The sequence below is a fragment of the Typopeltis vanoorti genome, chromosome 12 (genome assembly GCF_054136105.1).
Source record: "Typopeltis vanoorti isolate ZY-2024b chromosome 12, IOZ_Tvanoo_1.0, whole genome shotgun sequence".
Lineage (NCBI taxonomy): Eukaryota > Metazoa > Arthropoda > Arachnida > Uropygi > Thelyphonidae > Typopeltis > Typopeltis vanoorti.
Window position 1 is genome coordinate 29,662,020 of NC_143560.1, and position 20,179 is coordinate 29,682,198.

A 20,179-nucleotide genomic window follows, 5' to 3' on the forward strand; every position below is an offset into this window, starting at 1 on the left:
GGAGCATGGTGGGTTTCTTTCATCTGATTCTGTGTAAGATATACAAGGCATGGTTTGCTAGACCTGATTGACCATAGTTATGGTGGCAAGTGTATTTTTTATGTTCTTCTAGGTTAATGTTAGCAGATCTCACAGTCTGACGAAATATTTGAGACAAAATATTGAAATCGATTAAACCTGTAGTTGAATTATTTCTCTTGGTGCTGTAAATTATTCCATTAAAGTTTAACATGTATATGTAAACCAGCACCTGTCTAAATACTTGTTTACTCATTTTCTGACATTGTCACTTGTACTATGAATGTTGTGAAGTTCCTATTTCTTTTCCAGGATCCAACAGATGTCAAAGGAGTTTTCAGTTTAATGAACAATATTAACATAAAAGTCCTATAACAAATGGAGTTTCTTTTTTTTTTTTTTTTTATCTATAAATAGTAATACACATTATTCATCTAGTTGGTGGACTCATAATTTACTTTAATTCAGTTTATTCACTCTGGAAAGGTGAAAAAAAACAAAACAGAAACTAAGAGGAAATGAGTTTTTAAGATTGTTTTGATATGTATATTTTATGTACAATTATATTTTCAGTTGAATAAAATATGTAACTTCTCAATTTCTTTATAGTTTTGGATGCTTCTAAATGTATATTTAAATTATTCACTTTATTTTTGAAATTCACTTTCCCAACATTTTTCATGAATAATTCTGTTTTATTTGTGATTGTTATTTCAACTTTTTTTTTGTTACAGAAAAGACTTATATCTGACAAAAAATATAGTGAAAGAAAATTGGATGTTTTATCTGCATTGATGCTTGCTGAAAAGGCACTTAGTGGACCAGGTAGATATATATATATATATATCAGTTTAGAATCTATATAATTATACCCCAGTGCCTGTTGGCCTATCTGTTGATTTAAAAATGACATTATTGATAATATTATTCTCTTTAATATTGACCCATCTATTACAGCATTGTTTAGAGATAGAGATTATTAATTGCCATTTGTTGTAAGATTATCTCTATTAAGATATTTTTTATTCTGATTGGTGCAATGATTTTTAACTGTTTCTTTTAGAATCCAGAAAAATCAGTGACTCAAGACCAAATACAAAAAATAATGCACATTTAATAAAATTAAAACAATATATACTTTAATTAAAATTACATAACTACAAAATAACTGGATCCAAGGCCTTCTAAATAAATCTACACTTTAGAGATTTTCTTATCCAAAAATATTAAAATCACCCATTCTCTGACTTATTCTACTTAATCACATCTACCAGACTAAACACCTTATTTTCACGACAACAAAAATGTTCATAGTCAGTTTCTTTGTTAGGACCTTTTCCAAAAATATAAACATTTCTTCTTCTTTTCCATGGGATCCTTTCTTATTACCCTTATTTAGTATACAATATTATTCCTCACTGACTCACTGAAGTATAAATACTCTTATCTGTTGCAGTTCAGCTTGACTCACAATTTACTAAATTTTGTACTGGAGAAAAAAAAGTTTCTTCTACTACTTCAAAAACAACATATCTAAGTTGAGCTAATTCCGTTACCTTTCCAGTAGAAATAATAAATTTATCCGATCCTCAAGACAGATGAAACTTTCCAATCAGCATTTCCTCGAACATTCCTTTAGAACATCGACTGCAATATCTTCTTTTATTTACTAATTACTTGTTGACAGTCTCAATTCCTCCAGTTTTAAAGACTCGCAGTTTTACTATTCCTTTTCGGAATCTACTATTAACATTCTTCCGACTGTCACATAAAACTAAATAAACTTCATAACAACAAAATTCCTCCATCTGCATTCTTAAACTTCCATTAGCTCTCTCTTAGTTTTTTTCGTTACTTTGATACGGAACACTCTCTCTGTCGGCTGTCAATCACTCATTAAACTCCCCACAATCATGCGTACCCCATGTAAAATGGCAAGTGAGAAGTTATGTATAATGGCTGACATGTTTCTGTTAATGTAATGAGAATGTCTTTATGAAACACAAACCTAATAATTTTAAACTACAATACAATAAAATTTCTGAAAGTAACACAACTATCCAAATCCAATAAGTACACAAATTTTTTAAATGCTTTACATTTCATTTTGACAAAATAACATTAATAATGGGTTGCAAGTGCCAACAATACTTGTTATGAAACCAAAACTAATAATGTACTAACATAAACATTTGTAAAAATATTCATAATTTTAAATTGTGATTATTTTTACAGTGTTATTATACTTCTGTCAGCTATCTTCAAATAACAGTCACATTCAGGTAAGTAATGTTATGTTCTGTTATTGACTATTATGCAAATGCTAACAGATATGCACATGTTCATGGAAATCTATAGGCATTAATTTGGAAATGCATCATTCTTCTTATAGTTTAGGGGAAGAAACAGTATCTAGGGAATAATTAACTATTTAGTAAATTATTACACCAATATTTTTCTTTAGTCACCGAGGCATCCTGAAGAGAATAAATTTATGAACTGTGCATTCGGGCACACTAAAAGGCAAATATAGTGCAGTAAAGTTGGGTGATAAAGTTGTAACATATCTAGGCGCTGTAAGGGGGGATCTTGCTCATTCACCTAATGGTCCAATGATGATGTCTAAAATTTTTGGTAAAATTAGGCAGGCATATTTAAATAAATACAGGTAACCCTCGTATAACGCAGATGTTAGGTTCCATAGAAATGCCACGTTATATAAATCGCTTTATATGAGACATAGATCACATAGAAAAAGTAGAGTTAGGTTCCGAAATCGTTTTTTTTTTTTAAATTATATAAACAACAATGACATATCCAACAAAAACCAATATTTTTATTTAATTCAGGTAATTCATGTAAGTTAAGAAAACATAAACTATGACAAATACGTAGTATAAAATTATAAAAATTACAAATTGTACATAAATTTCATTGCATATAATGCATAAATGTTTTAGACACAATAAAATAAAGCGCATATTTTAATCGTTATCACTGTCTTCAGAAATAACATTTCGTAGATGTTCTTTAAGTGGCCGGAGGTCGTCACCACTTGAAATCTCTTGGACATCATTTGTATAATTCTCATTGCATACTTCGACTGGTTTAGTCATCAAGAAGTCAGTAATAAGACTTTGCTTTCCACTATGTTGCAATTTTTTATTAAGTTCATAACATGGTGCTAAACAAATATTCAATTGTCTCGTGAATTTTCCCGAGCGCTCCATTGAGAGATCATTATCCGTAAAATAACTTCCTAACTTTCTTGCCAAGTCCAATCCTTCTGCTAATTTCTTTAAACTGAATTCTTTAACGGATTCATCACAATCAGAATCTTCGGCAGAACTTTCCCCGCCATTTGGTTCAACACCATCTATCGATAGTACCACTTCCTCCTCATTTAAATCTGTTTCTCCATCAATTAATTCACTAATTTCATTTTCAACCATATCGCAAAAGCCCTCTCCACCAAAAATGTGTGCGACGTTTATTATACGACATACGAAATTTTGTTCCATTACAGCTTTTGGCCATATATAGAGGGTTGTAATTCCTTAATGGACAGAGAAATAATTTTTACACAATCAATATTAAAAACTCTTTGCATGCTTGAGGCAGTGCCATGTTTGGATTGGATTCCATTTTTTCCAAAATTAATTGAAATGTTCGTTGAATATAATATGACTTAAATGCTGATATTATTCCTTGGTCGAGTGGTTGAATAAGTGAAGTAGTATTAGGCGACAAAAAAGTTATTTTAATATTCAGATGGCTTAAATTTGTTGGGTGGCCTGGTGCGTTATCTAAAATTAGTAGAATTTTGAAGTCCATATTCTTTTTCTTTGTATAACGTTCTACATTGGGTACAAAACACTTGAAAAACCAATTTTCAAACATGCTAGCTGTAACCCATGCCTTTTTGTTGGCCCGCCTATAAACAAGTAGGATGGACTTGTCGAGCCCTTTCATCGCATGAGGATTTGCAGATCGGTTAATAAACAGTGGTTTTGTCATGTAATCACCTGATGCATTACTACAAAACAGTAGAATAATTCTATCTTTGGAAACTTTGAATCCAGGAACTGATCTTTCATTTTTCGAAATATAGGTGCATTTTGGCATTTTTTTCCAATATAACCCAGATTCATCCGCATTGAACACCTGGTCTGCACTGTAACCACCTTCTTTTATGATTTTTAAAAGTTCTGCTGAGTATTTCCGGGCAGATTCAACATCTGCTGATGCTGATTCTCTCTGGATTTTAAGATTATACAAAGAAAACCGCTTTTTAAAGTTTTCGAACCAACCCTTACTGACAGAAAATCCATGCTGAGAGATTTCTTCTGAAGAATCTTGATCAAGTTCTTTTAAATGTTTATAAACTTTAAGAGCTTTTTGCTTAATAAGGTGTCCATCCAAAGGATTTTTTTTTTTAATGCAATCTTCTATCCAAATCATTAGAGATTTCTCCATTTTTTCTATTAGAATATCGCGAACACGAGCAACGCACTTTGCACTTACTGTTGACCCAGCAATAACACTTTCTCGGATTTTATGTTCATTTTGTTTGATTGTTCAAATTGTTGATTCGTTTAAATTCAGAGTCCTTGCAACAACTGGTTTTTCTCCAGTTTTCAACTGATCCAAAATTTAAATTTTTTCTTCGAGAGAAATGAATTTCCTCTTCAATGTTGGTTTTTCCCCTTTCGTTGCAGTTTTAGTGGCCATTACAATAAAAATAAACTTTTACATTAAAAAAAAAAAGCATTACATATGTATGTAACTCACCAGAAAATAAACTGCTCTGCTTGAGAATAACACACTTATGATTTTAAATGCTCTTTCCTGGCAGAAACGAAGACAGTTTTCAACAATAAACACTTTATACAGTAAACCCTAGATGATGATGAACCTATGGCACTCGTGCCAGAGGTGGCACGTCAACGATTTACAGGTAATATCCTTTTATACGCTTATAAATTATTCAAGTTTTTTTTTAATTGTTACAATACGTACAAGCTGAATTTTGTTTTACACAAGACAGCAACTATAAAGACGTGCATATGATTGGTGCAGTATTAACGAAAGATCACGCGACCCAAAGACAAAAGCATCCGACAAGTGTTGAGTTGAAATGCTAATTCTCTTCAATCAAATTCCATCACATCTGAAACTGTCATAACAATATTCACTATTAGTTTTAACACATTCACAACAGGGTGTCATTTATCGTTCCAATGGAACTTCTCATTACTGACTGGCTCAACTCTCACAAACGTTTCAACCCTTGGTTGAATTTTATGGCTTCTTGTTTGCGTTTGAGGTGGCAGGCGAACTCACATATTCATTGTATGACATGTTTCAATTCTTGGTCGTCTTTTATTTTAAGTTAGCCTTTGTGATCTGTCATAATGACATCGAGAATTTCAAATGCAATAAAAAAAACACTTATTTCATAATTGAAAAATTGGACAATAGATTTTAGTTAGATACTGTGTTTCGGTGCAACATATAGTTTTGCTTAATTCTATACAGCATAGTTTCTGTGAGAGGTGACGTGATTTATTAGTTAGCGCCGTTTTTATTCCAACTGTCTCTAATTGCACTATTTGTTGAGAATGACACAGACTGCAAAAGCTCTCTGTACAGCACCTTATTCAGTGATACAATAAAACTAAATTCGATACTTATAACTACTTGTGCGATATGGGTAGACACAAACTTAACAAAGATAAAATTTGATTTTTAAGTCCCGCAGTGAAAAAGATGAAAAAAAAAAAAATAAAGGGTTACTAGAAATTGTAGACTGCGTTGAACAAGAGATGCTACAATTTGTAGGCCGCGTTATGTTGAAACCGCGTCGTATAAGTACTGCGTTATATGAGGGTTACCTGTATTTAAATAACTAAAAATAAAATAATTATTTAAATTACTTTTTATTAATTTAAATAAAATTTTAAAAATTAAAAAAATTAATAAAAGTAATTAATTTAATTAATTAATTTCTGGTGTGCCTGAATGCACATGTGTATTTCATGTCTTTGTGTCAATGATGTTTCTTGTGAACAAGGCAAAATATTAGTCTAATAAATTTAATAACAAAATAAAGGTAGTTATCTATCGCTGGATGTCTGTTTCTTTCTCTGAACAAAAATGTGAATGATAATGCATTTGGTATCAGGAGTGTGGAGAAATTATTAATTGATATAAGATCTAATACAGAGTCAGGGAGACTAAATTATGATGAGAAGAATTGCAAAAATCTGTGTGTGTAAGATGACAATGTTATGTAGCTCTATTAATGATGGGATTGGGCATTATCATGGAATTGATTGAGGAGCAACAATTTTGTGTTTTCGTCCAGTTTGAACTTGTCAAGCATGTACAAATAATGTTTGCATTACATAACAACACACACACACACACACATACATCTGTGTTGTTATGTAATGCAACAACACAGATGTGCAAGTTGTCCACATAGACTACAGAGAAGAGTATACAAAAATGCATGCAGGTTGCTTGTCTATATCTGTACGTGAATGCTGGGAGTATAAGAAACAAAAGAGTAGAGTTTGCTGAATAAGTTGTGACTTCAGAGTGTAGGCATTAGTGAGACATGGGTATCAGAGACAGACATTGAGACCGGTATTGAGTACAAAGGGTACAGTATTTTTAGGAAGGATAGAAGAGGAGGGAGCTTGCTGCTAATGATATTGGATGACTTGAATCCAGTCAGTATTGAGACTTATGATTGTAGTACTAGTAACAGTATTTCATGTGGCAGTGAATTTGATGCCATCTGGTGTGAGATACAGTCTCACAAGCTCAAATACGTAGTGGGGTATTGTTACAGTTGGTTTCTACTGACGAAGAAACACACAGCGATCATCTACCAAATGAAGATGATCGCCGTGAAAAGAGTAGTCATAATGAGGGATTTTAATTATCCAAACATTGAATGTGTAGTAGTGAAATCTAATGAGAATAATGAAACTGAATTTACTGAACTGTTGCAAGACAACTTCCTCAAGTAGCATGTGACAGAAGGAACTTGAGATCAAAGAGTGTTAGATCTGATTATAGTGTCAGAGGGGGTTTTCAGTTAAAGATGTAACTATTCAGTCACCAGTTGGTGACAGTGATCATGCAGTACTTATTTAGGAAGTAGCTAAGTTTATTAATATTCCATTCAGAAAAGGTTAATGCTGAACTACAAAGCAGGAAATTATGAATTTTAAAAATGTTTAAATGATGCCATATTGGAATGTGTCCCTCGAGTTCGAAGAATAAATAAGGTAGTAATGAAATAGATGTGTGATCTTATTAAGCAAGAAATTTGTAAGATAAAGAATGATGTGGAAGGAATAAAGCATACATAAGAATGATATCAGTTATGAAAATTATAAAGAGCAGACCAGAAGAGTCACAACTGTTGTGCAGAAAGCTGTCTTAGCATGAAAAGAAACTGACTCTGCAAGCTGAAGATGACCCAAAACAATTCTGTCATTATGCTGCAAGTAAAAGAAAGAATGAATATGAAGGAATAACTCTATCAAATGCTTATCGTATGTGGGTGACAGATGCAGAAGAGATGTTTCAACTAATGAATGTCCATCTTGCTAAAAGCTATCAAACTGATGTATGCATCATTGTGCTCACTGCTACTCCTTCACTGGATGAAGAAACTCAGGTATATGAGGAGAAGGCACTAAAGCTGTTGCACAAACTGAATAAGAATTCAGCATTGATGACTGATTGGATGTCATCATGGGTGCTAAAAGTCTTCAGCTGAACCAGCTATTTCTTTGACTGAGCTATATAATTTGAATTTCAGAACAGAGAAGATTCCACAGGAGTGGAAAGAATGTATGGTAATCCCATTGTACAACATGGCATAAAGACTGATATACAGGGTGTTCGGGATAAATTTGACAGTTTCGTAAGGAAAAAGAAAATCTTCTTTGTATCTATTAAATTTAATGAATTGACAAAAAAACATTACAGGCAGAGTTAATTACAATACTATCAACAAGATTTACTCAAAATAACCACCATTAGCATCGATCACAGCTTCAATTCTGCTTCGGAACCTCGAACAAGCTGATGCTACAGTCTCCCTGGGAAGGGCCGCAAAAACTGTTTTAATTTTATCCATTAACTGGGCTTTTGTATTACTGGAAGTGCGATTGGTGTCTTTTTCAACTGCGCCCCATACAAAATAATCCATGGGGTTAAGGTCTGGGGAGTTTGGAGGCCAAACATTTGGACTGGTGAAGTCATAGAAATTTTCAGACAACCATTTTTGACTTTTCCCAGAGGTGTGGCAAGGGGCCGAATCCTGCTGCCATACATACGGCCTACCATTGGCTACCCTTGTTATCCAGGGCTTGACTACAGTGTTTAGCAACTCCACGTAGCCATCTGAAGTCAACCTGAGGCCCTCTTGGAAAAAATGCGGAGGCATCACATTGCCTTCAGAGGATACACATCCGAAAACCATCACAGTTTGGGGAAATTTAGTCTGCATTACACGAGGAATGTCCTTTGTACTGTATGCAAGCCATCTGTTATTCTGCGTGTTGTGTTTTTGATCCTGGCAAAAGTTTTTCTCATCGGAAAAGAACCAGATTGTTTGTGGTTCCGCAGGATGTTTCACTTTGCTTAGAAGTTTCTTCGCGTTTATCAAACGTTTTTCACGGGCCTTTTCTGTAAGCAGCTGACCTTTGCGGCGCTTGTATGAGTAGTAGCAGAGGTCTTCATTGAGTGCAAGCTTCATAGTAGAGGCTGCAACATTCATTTCACGTGACAAAGCCCGAATTCCAATGCCAGGGATCTTCAACACCTGTTCCTGCAGATTTGCGAGGAATTCTGCTGTACGAACGCAATCAGATCGTTTGCTAGGGATCTTTCTTCTTGCTACATCCTCGTAGTCACCATTGCAAGTCTCTAGTTCATGCCTGATTGTTTTTACTGTATTCAGGGAGCATTGGGCAGCAGTCGAAATATCCTTATTTTGATGGCCGGCACGAATCATCATGATACAAGTTATTCTCTTCCATGATTCAGGTGGGTTCCAGCTATCCATCCTTTCTGACATCTTGTATATGAATGAAGAAGGGTCCAACCTTTTAAATGAAGAGAAGTTTGTGTTAATACATGTAACTTATGGAAAAATATAATTAATTATAAATATGTCAAATTTATCCCGAACACCCTGTATATCCAATTATCAACCTATCAGTATGTCTGGAGTGGATGAATGTTTTGGAAAAGTTGGTTAGGGCTCGCATATAGAAGTGGATTGACAGAGAATCTAATACTTTGCAATGAACATCGTGCATTTAGTAAGGGAAGGTCATGCTTGAGCAACTTGCTCACATTCTGTAATGATGTTACTGTTGAGTTGGACAAGGGAATGAATATGCATGATACTTTTGGATTTTGCTAAGGCTTTTGACAGAATACAGCATGGAATACTGTTGCCTAAATTGGAGAATATGGGATTGAATTATGAAATGCTGGCTTGAATAAGATGATTGCTGACTAACAGATATGAAAAAAGTTGTATATGGGGGATGTGATGCTTACTAAATAATTAAAGGAAATTACAACGTACAATAGAATATACATTAAATTAAACTTGAATATATTTCCAATATTTTGGCAACATCACGTTGCCATCTTCAAAGGAACTTACAATAAAGATGCACGCAGGCACTAAACACAGTAAATGAGAAACAAAGCGAGGACGCTATGGTTTTCCTAAAAGTCTTGATAGTGCCCCCTAGTGGGCTATGTAGGTATTCTTGGCCGTTGGACTGAAGGTCTCCTGATGTAAGCCTCCCAAATTTGGGGCAGTCTCATGCAACCAAATTTGTCGAGGTTTGGCATGTTTCTTAGGACTGAGGCTGATTCCATGAATAGTCTTTCAAATTTAAACTTACTATGGTGTACTATTGTGGCTTTCTTCCACCGTATTCTGTGGCGTGTATCCAGAGCATGGTCTGCAAGACCAGAGTAGCTATACTGGTGAAAACGGATGTAGTGCTTGTGTTCTGAAATTCTGATATTCGCTGTCCTGCCTGTTTGGCCAAAGTAGGACTACTTACAGCTGCAAGGGACCTGTTATACACCAAGTAGGTCTAGGGGGAGTGGTTGGTGTTTAGTGGAGCAGATAAGGGATGCCAATTTTTTATATGGACTGTAACAAGAGGTCAAGTCATGTTTTTTTGGGATTTTTTTTTTTTTTTCTGAGGTGTGCCTCAGATGTAGGGAATGGTGATGGATTTAAAGTAATCCTTCTTGTGAGGGGGAGGGGCGGTTGTGGTTTACTGGTTTCAATATTTTTTGGATTTTTTTTGGGGGGGGGATAGCCATTGGCTGAGAAAGTGTTGAGGATGTGATTTAGTTCATTGGTTATGGGAATGTCATTTGAACAGATTAGTTTAGCCCTGTTGCATAGTGTGTCTTAACAACTCCATATTGTTGTGTGTGTGTGGGGGGGAGATGGTGGGATTGTTGGTGAATGTATCTGCCTGTAAGGGTGGGTTTTCTGTAAACCAAGAAATCAAGGGTCCATTAGGCTGGCAGGTGACTAGTGTGTCTAGGAAAGGAAGGCTGTTGTTTTCCTCTTTTGCCAGGATGAACTTAATTCTGGGGTGTTGGTTGTTTAAGTGTGTTTTGAAGCCATATGGTTAGTTTTTGTGGGGCAGAGTTTAAGGCTTTCTCTTCAAAGGTTTCCATAAAGAAATTGGTGAGGGGTGGGGAGAGTGGTGAATCCATAGCTGTCCCCTCTATTTGTTTGTAGAATTTTCCCTGCCAAACGAAATCGCCTGAATTCATAGTGAACTGAAATAGGGCTGAGATATCGGGAGGAAATTTCGCTTGGATTAGCTCTGAGGTTTCCTTAAGTGGGACATTTGTGAATAAGGAGGTGATGTCAAAACTGACCATTATGTCAGTATGTTGGATTGTAAGGTTTTCTATGCTGGCTTTGAAGTGGGCTGAGTTTTTTATGTGTGATGGTGTGTTGCCAGTATAGTGTGTGAGCACTTTGGCCAAATGTTTAGCTAATTTGTATGTGTGGAAATCAATGCCATCCACTATGGGACATAATGGCACATTATCTTTATGTATTTTTGGGAGTCCGTAAATACGGGGGGGGGGAAGGGGTATAGAGTTATATGGTTTTAATTTGTTAGTAACTTCCACAGGCCAAGAAGTGACCTTCTTAATGAGCCTGTGGAGTTTTCTAATTTGTGAGTTGGTGGGATTGTATTCAATGGGGAGGTAAGTAGCCCGATCTAATAATAGACCATTAAGCTTATAATAGATCATTAAGCTTACCTGTGTAGTCCGTATGGTTGAGTACTCTGGTGGCGCTTCCCTTATCCGCTTTTGTGATTACTATTTCTTTGTTTTTCTTCATTTCTTGCAGAGCTTTATATTCACTATTGGATATGTTGCTTTTTGGTTGTCTTGCTTTGAAGAGAACACAAGCTACATCCAGTCTAATATTGTTGGCGATGTGGTTTGAAGGTGGCAGATACTGCGTTCAATTTGGATCATAATATCCTTGTCCGGTATTTTTCTGGGAGAAATGGCGAAGTTGTGGCCACGTGAGAGCACGTTGAGTGCTTCAGGCTTCAGAGTAACTGAAGAAATGTTGACTACCATGTTGGTTGGAAGTTTTGGTTCAGAGGTCGAGTTCTTTTTTAATTTCTCAAATTTTTTGATATGTTGACCCCATATTTTCTCGAATTCTTTATCAGCCGCAGTGCACGAGATGTCATATAAAATTGACCAAAGCTCATGATTTAATGTGCTGGAAAGCACTCCTTCAAGCATCTGAATAACTGTTAGCATCAGCTAGGAGAATGCACGTGGCAGCAATTTGTTCTTGTAGCAGAGCTTGGCTCCTTGTGGTTGTAAATTCGGAGAGCCTTTTGTGAAATGAAATGGTTCTTGAATTGAACACAATTTGGGATTACCTGATTATCCCGGCAGTGTTTTAGGAACATCAAACGATACAGTTGTCTTGATAGCTTCAGCTTCATTTTAATTAAAATTGGTGTACACCAGGTTCCTTGCAGATGTAAGTTGTCCTACTTTGGCCAAACAGGCAGGACAGCAAATATCAGAATTTCAGAACACAAGGACTACATCCGGTTTCATCAGTACAGCCATTCTGGTCTTGCAGACTATGCTCTGGATACACGCCACAGAATACGGTGGAAGAAAGCCACAATAGTACACCGTAGCAAGTTTAAATTTGAAAGACAATTCATGGAATCAGCCTCAGCCCTAAGAAACATGCCAAACCTCAAGAAATTTGGTTGCATGAGACTGCCCCAAATTTGGGAGGCTTATTTGCATATACTGCTGTGACAGACCCAAAGCCGCCATATGTCACCATAGAGCCTGAAAAAAGTGAAGTTGAAATAGACAACACTTTATATTTGCATCAGGAAATATCTCCTGTGCAACATTCATATCTGCTTGCTCGAAATCCATCATAACAGTATGTGGATTCACAATGATTCCTGCTTGTTTTGTGGTGTTGACAACATGCTGGTATATTGACCGATATGTAGTCAGTTTTTGCGGGAGTTAGAGCGTACACCAGAGGCATGACATGCTCTCGAAATATTCCATGCATAGTAAACAACTGAGCAAATTGTGAGGGCGCAGTTTTAAATGTGCCATCGGAGAAGATAATGTCACTTGCTTCAAGTAATCTTAGGTTCTCCGTTGTGGCAAAAACAAGAAGACGATCCTCGTCCTGTTCACCAGAATCATAAAAAAGAAATCTGTCATGATTTAATGTTTGCAAATTCTTCCAGTATCTCAACGCCAACCAAACTTGCAGGAGTACGAGGCCTCACAGTGTTCTGCCATCTATCGACTTGCCTCCGTAAACTATTCCTCTCCGGCAACATAAGTAATATTTCATCTTGCTGAACTTGTCCTATAACCCTACGCATACGTGTGAGGGTGGACCATGTATATTGTCTTGCACCCTTCTCTTTAGATTATTTTTAACTTTCCTAACCTCTCCGTCCTTGCACACCACGATGTTGTCTAAACTTGCAGTTGTGATGCACCTAGCATTGCAACTATCACGAACCTCGCATCGCCAATACCGCCTGGTCTTATTCTTGTTATAAGAGTGAAAATGATAACAATAATTTTGAAGATAAAGCATTGGTTTACCCGTGTCACTCGTCACAATTTCCGCCATATTCAGCACTGCCAAATTTAAAAAAAAAATTTGAACATCAATTGACTATTATTAATGATCACAAGTTACTTATAACTCCTTGGACTAATCTCAAACCCAGGTGCTTTCATGGCATTTCGTCCAATTATTTTCAATTGGACAAATAGCAGTGGATGAATAAGATTAGATGAAATGTCCTACTGGACGAGAAAATTAATGGACGAGATTTTCATTGGACAAAAATTATTAGATGAGCTGTCCTGAAACCAAGATTGCAATTGCAGCTCAGAGGACAACTGCAATGATGAAACAAACCTTAACAGGTTTACATTGAAGTCATTTTGCCTTGTTACAAGGCCTTGATACAAGACCTCACTTGGAGACTATTGTGCAAAGTTTCCTGTTTTCTATGGTGGTTCGGATATAGTTGAGAGAGTGCAAATACTGATTTTGAAAACAGATTGATGATATGATTTAGACTTACAAACTTCTGAATGATTCATACAGGATATCAATAGATGGAATTTTTCATCCTATGGAAGGTGGGGAAAAGATGAGTAAGCATCCTTGGAAGAGAGAATGCTCTCAAGAAGGGAATGAGAGCTATTTTTTTTCTCTCATGGAGTGGTGCATTGGAATGAATTGCCATTGGATGCTGTGTATGCTTGTAGTGTGAATGAATTCAAGAGCAGATATCACAGCTGGTGGGGATTATATTTTGCCTCCACCGATGAGTCTCTCTGACTACCTGGAGGTCTCTCTTAATAATAATAATGATTAACATATGAGCATTCATACCAGGCATTATTACAGTGTGTCTAACTAGGCTAAACTTGAAAATTTAAAATTTCATGGAACTGATATTCAGGCCACCATGGGATGTATGCCAGGTTTCAGTGAAGTCCATTCAGTTTACAGTAAAAAGATCCTCTTCTTACACCCACACATTTGATAGTTATGTTAGTAGCCTTGGATATATTTCCAGACAATAAGCATTAAAAGCATCACTGGAAGAAACTAACTAAAGAGTGAACCAACATTGAAACCTATTGAGATGTGGAATTCATACTCCTCTAAGGAAAGGACAAGTCTCTGTGGTACTAATCACCACTAAGTAGTAAATGAATTTCATCATTCAGTGTAATCAAACATAACCAATTCCTTTGCCTATTGCAGATCTTGCTATCGAAGGTGGTACAGAACATGCTTAAAGTCCACTACACAAATTTTACTGTTTTTTACTCATTTCTTCAGCATTTAGTATTGAGAAATGTTTTCAGAAGTATATTGTACATATGTAAACCTATTACATATGTACAATATACAATGTACAAAGAAGATATGTAAACCTATTACATTAGATTCGAAGATTAAAATGATTAAAGTTAGTGATAATGGTGTATCAAACACTAAGATAGGCTGCAGACTAACTTTACCTTGCACTACTGTTGTTATACAATTGTTAAAAACAAAGATAAAGTTCCAGGTGAAGTGAAAAGTGCTACACTAGTTCATACTGTAGTTATCTGTAAATGTGACAATCTTATTGTTGAAATGGACAAACTTTTAATGGTGTAGATTGATGATCAAACTGGTTGCATGTTCCCTTAAGTCAAGCTATTCAGAATAACTTTTTCATATGTGTATCTGATGGAAATAAATGCTTTATTTATTTATATCAGATACTTAAAAACATTATTAAACTATTACATACATCTATAAGTGGGGGGAAAAAAAGCCAAGATATGCTATATTACGGTGGTCTGGAATATAGCATGACTGGGATATGTCTATACTGGGTTAACCTAATAGTAGTACTAAATTTAGGAGTCTTTCTGATCTGATCAGTTACAAAATGATATTGCTACCACTATTCTGCCCAGCATGCTTGAAGTTATTCTAGGGAGTTGTAGCTAGGGAAGAATTGCTCAAACCATAATTGTAGTGGAGTCAGTGAAATTGTCTGCATGTATAGTTCAGACAAGAAATTTTTGCAACATATTCCATGATCCTACCAGTTCTTAAACAACAACTATGAAAAGTCAACCATAGTTGACTCAACTCAAGTCAACCTCAAGATTACATGCTTGAGGCATGCTTTCCAAAACCTTATGATTGACTTCACAATATGCAATCCTCATTCTAACCTCAGTAATGTATTCCTATATCCAGTCTGCCACAAAACACCAGTTTTTATTAACAGAAACTCAACTTTCGAAATATTCACTACTCATTTTGCTTCCCCCAGTTATGCATATGTGTGTGTGTGCGTGTGTGTGTGTGTGTGCGCGCACATGCACACACACAAATTTCTCATCTCAAAGATGCATGTTTGCTCTGATATCCCATGTTAGTATCCAACTTAGAATTTCCTCATTTTTTTTTTTTTTAACTTCTTTTGCTAAAAATCCATCTTATTCTGTTAGAATCCTTTGTGATTTCTCTCACTCTGCTGATGCCACTAACCATTCACCTTTTTGAAACACCTTTTTTTTTTAATGTTGATTTTTCTCTAGTGGAATATTTCTAATAGTGAAATCATCTTTCTTTGAGATTTTGAATTTTTACAACTTCAATCAGTTTTTATTTTTGAATTGCACTGATATCAAGTATAGATACTAATTTGTGATGAGTCGGATATTTTAGACCACTCTTTCCCTCATCATAATTACAAGTACTACATTCAATGCTCCAATTCATTCAAAGATAGTCTATTGTTTTGAGATAGGAATTTTGTGCACACTAATCAAGTTTTTCCAGATCATTTTCCCTAAACCATGCTGTAATAGCATCTACAGTATTGACATGGTGCAATGTTGCATTGAAAGAAACTAGCTTCCTATACCAATGCAATGTAGGAAGCAATACATTTATCTTGAATTGAGGTATATTTATTGGAATCCTTTTTTCCAGAGTCCCACAACTAAATTTGGAATATATACGTGTGTGTGTGTGTGTGTGTGTGCATGCACATGTACGTCTAGTGCATGCACACGCACACACTAGATGTTATTATCCAGTGAAAACTCTAAAATAGAACCATAATGATATACTATAGAATTAGCTCCATATCATTACTTCTCTGTTACCAAATTTCACTGATGGAATGATGCACTCAGACATTATATTTTCCAGACCTCTTCTGGAAAAGATTTGATACTAAAAAGATACCCCATCCCTGATTTAGAAGAATCTGTCATCTGCTTTTGTCTTCTTTGTGTTGATAGTACCAGTTATGTTGATGTGGCACCTTCTGTCTGTATTTTTTCTGCCAGTTCAGCTTTTTTTCCAGTGATACTTCTTATCATTGATGATGCCTGTCTTGAATTCAGCTATTGGAACATTGAGTTTGTTCCAATAGCTGACTGTCTGCTGTTTGCTCTGGTTTCCTGATAAAAACTCCGTGGGCCTTGTTTAATCAGGAGATGCCCTAGTCCAGTATGACATTTCATCTTATTGTATCATCATTGTCTTTTGGTTGAAACCAATACAGAATACAATTTAGTTTGTTGAATCTTTAATCATCAATTCATCTTTGTTTATTCAGTATTTGGGTTGATACCTACTGTTAGATATTGAATGGGAAACTTCTTGACAAGTTATTCATTCAGGATCTAACATGTAAGCTTTACAAAATAACAAAGAAATTTGCATAATACCTGCTTACCAGCGGAAGGTGAGAAACACCTAAGTTGTTGTATGTGAAAGTGTATATCAGTATGTGTAATGTATTGGATTTTTTTTATTGTCAAATGGAAAGCTAAAAATCATAACCGTTGATCCTATTATTAAACTATCAAAAAAATTGTAAGTCGCCAGTAAGAAATGACTAATAGGATCAATGGTCACGTCTAAGCTGCAAGTGCCTGTCATAATGCCGAAGGCTGCAGCTTACGGCGAAGGCTGACGTAAGCGCCTTTCCTCGGAAATGTAATAGCAAGGAGGGAAAGCAAGGGATCAACCTAAGGGCGATGTAAGTTATGGATTGTGCAGAAAAACAATACAGAAAAAGAGGGCACTGAGAAAGAATATTTAAGGCAATATGCGCCAAGCTCTAGGCTTTTTGTCTTTCTTCCGGGATTTTGGAAATCGAGGACTCTCGACGAGTGATTGGAGATAGGACAAGCCGAGGGTGCTATGTCGATGGACAGCCGGTCGTATTCATGACTTGTGCTGAGAGGTATTCTGTGGAGACCTATACGAGAATCAACAGCTCATGAGAATGGTGCCAAATGCTGAATGACCCACCCGAGCGAGTGGAGAAGGCTCATAGTTCCAGCCATTTCCTGATTTGTGTCCAATAGCAGAGAACGGAACAACTCAGTCATGAGACCTGACCCAGAACCAGCCAAGACAAAGGATGACCCGAGCAACACATGGCTGCTAATAGACCTTTGGAGGGAATTGGTAAAGTAAAGATCCTTTTGTTTTATATCTTGAAATTGTTTGAAGGTAGAATTTGTGTCTTGATAAAGCAAGACTGAGGACATTTTAGAGAACTTTGACAGGATAGAGTAATTAATACAGCCAATTCTATTAGACAAAGAATTGTATAAGATAAATCTCTAACTTGTATATGATTGAAGTAGTAAAAACCCTTTGTTAATTGAGTAAATTTAACTAAGAGAGAAATGAGTTGTGAAATATCTATTTAAAGAAAACATGAATGAAGGAACTCGACTTGAGTGTGACATTGTTAATTATCCATTTGTATTACATGATTTTGCATGTCAGTTTATGTAAGAAGGTTAGATTAGTATTGAACAGTTTGTATAGCTTAGCATAAGACATTCACTTAGCTAGCAATTCAGAAGTTTTGATAACTTAATACTAGATTTAATGTACCTGTCTTTTAGCATTAATAAACATGTTTTGTTACTTGAACCTGAGTCTTGCCTGAATTCGAGGTGTCAAACTACCACTTGTGAAAATAGAACCAAATAGCGGGAAGGAGTTTAGATAATTATATAATTGCGACTAGATCTTAGGGCACGACTGCAAGATACTGAGATCTATATATGCGCGTGTGAATTCTAGATTAACGTATATATGCCTAGAACCTAGGAATATTTCCCTGAGCGTGAATTATATTCCTTTTATAGGAAACTGGCTGGTGTAGTTAAAATATAAATTTGCCAGTTTCTGAAGAGGAAATATCCCTACGAGCCAAATCAGGTTATATATTAAGGAGAAAGATATAAAATTAAGGTAGAAGGATATAGAGAAGATTGGATCAATTTGGATCATACTTAATACGTACTCTAATAAAGAAACAAAAATATAGAAAGAGACGTAACACTACTAATGTTGTGTACCATCAAAAGGTGGTGATTGGAACGTTAGGTCAGAAGCTCATGTTGATTCTCCACATTCCTTAAAACACTGTATAGAATTTCTTAGTTATCTAGCTTTGATTCTTTAGTGACAAGTTAAGTATGCTTTATTCCTGATGTAGTGAAAGAATCGATAGTAAATTTTTCAACTTAAGTGAACATTTTGTACCTGAAAATGTGTGTTTAGTGATGAATTAAAATTTTAATTCCCTTACTAAAATTGATCAACATTTGGGGGGGGGGGGATGAAATATGGAAAAAAAGATGAAATAAATCCTGTGTTGACTGAAGACACTAGAATTGTTTTGACCCCCCCCCACTCTCCCTCATACACACAAACACACCTGCATGTGCGCACACACACAAAAAGAAAGCATATCACTTTCTATATCACTTGTAGTAATATAAAAAGCACAGATTTTGCACTGCTGATCATGTCGGTTATATCAAAATCCTTCATTATGGTTGTATGATCAGAATTTGGCGATGACCACTCTGAGAGTTTGAATCTACCATGTGATGCCTTTATGGTTTTAGTTGGTATAGGTTCTGTTATGATCTGGCAATTCATTTTACAAGGAATAAATTGTTTTGCATATAGTGCATCTTGTTGGTTGTGTAGTGTCTGAGTACTCTGCATTTGACAACTCCACAGGTTGTGTGGGATCTTCATACCAGAAAGCGTAGTACTATATATATATATATACAATGAGAAAAATAAAAGAAAAAAATAGAAACATACAAATATTTCATGATGTATATCGTATCATCATCAGTATAATAAATGATAACAAGTGGTACTTTAAATTCTGGATTTGAGAGTAAATAGAAAGATTATGTACACGGCCATCATTTGTTAGTTCTGTGGTAAATGTTGAATGTAAACAAATGTGACTTACATTATTAGATCCTTATAAGATATTCTGAAAGAATTACAGAAATATATTTAATACAGTTAAGAATTTCCCAATTTTTGGGACAAACCATTATTGTTTTCAGATTATGATGCATAAGTGTGCTTCAGAATATTTTTTAAATAGAAGTTTTGGGCATGTAAGTATTTCTCTTTAAGAGTTTAGTAAAAATATAAGAATTTGCAACAGACATCAGTCTTGTATCAAACACTACAGACATGAGAGTTCTGAGAAAACTTAGAGTGAACAGATTGCATCAGTTGTAGAATCATGCCATTGATTATGACTTGTAATTTTTAGGTTGAAATATTTGGCTATTAAAATTATTATTCACTAATTTCCTCGTGTTATCATATTAATTTGTTAAACCGTTTGGCACAAGTATTGCTGAAACATCAATTCTATATGGAAGTTTGTGATGGGGAGACTGGTGAACTTATGATCATTCCTTATTTTTTGAAGGTAGAAGTAACTTCCATGTGAAATAATGTAAGTGGACCATGTGACAAGAAGACTCTAATATTGGGTGGAAATTTGTTCTGTGAGAAGAGAACTGTGTCATTGATGGAACATTCACAAAGAGGGCAGTGATATCAAAACTAAGAGATCTTGGTTATCATGCACATAGTCTTTAGTGTTCCCAATGAAGTGTTAAGTATTTTTAATGTAGGAGGAAAGATTTTAGATGT

At 35.4% G+C, this 20,179-nt stretch overlaps 1 protein-coding gene across 2 annotated transcripts in view; it reads left to right on the plus strand.

Moving 5' to 3' along the window:
- Positions 1-20,179, plus strand: part of SWIP (strumpellin and WASH-interacting protein) — a 557,147-nt gene that overhangs the window by 200,835 nt on the left and 336,133 nt on the right. For both annotated transcript variants that reach the window (XM_090402140.1, XM_090402141.1), the window contains one exon: positions 753-843. In XM_090402140.1, coding sequence (XP_090258266.1) covers positions 753-843 — 91 coding nt within the window. The remainder of the gene's footprint in view (positions 1-752; positions 844-20,179) is intronic.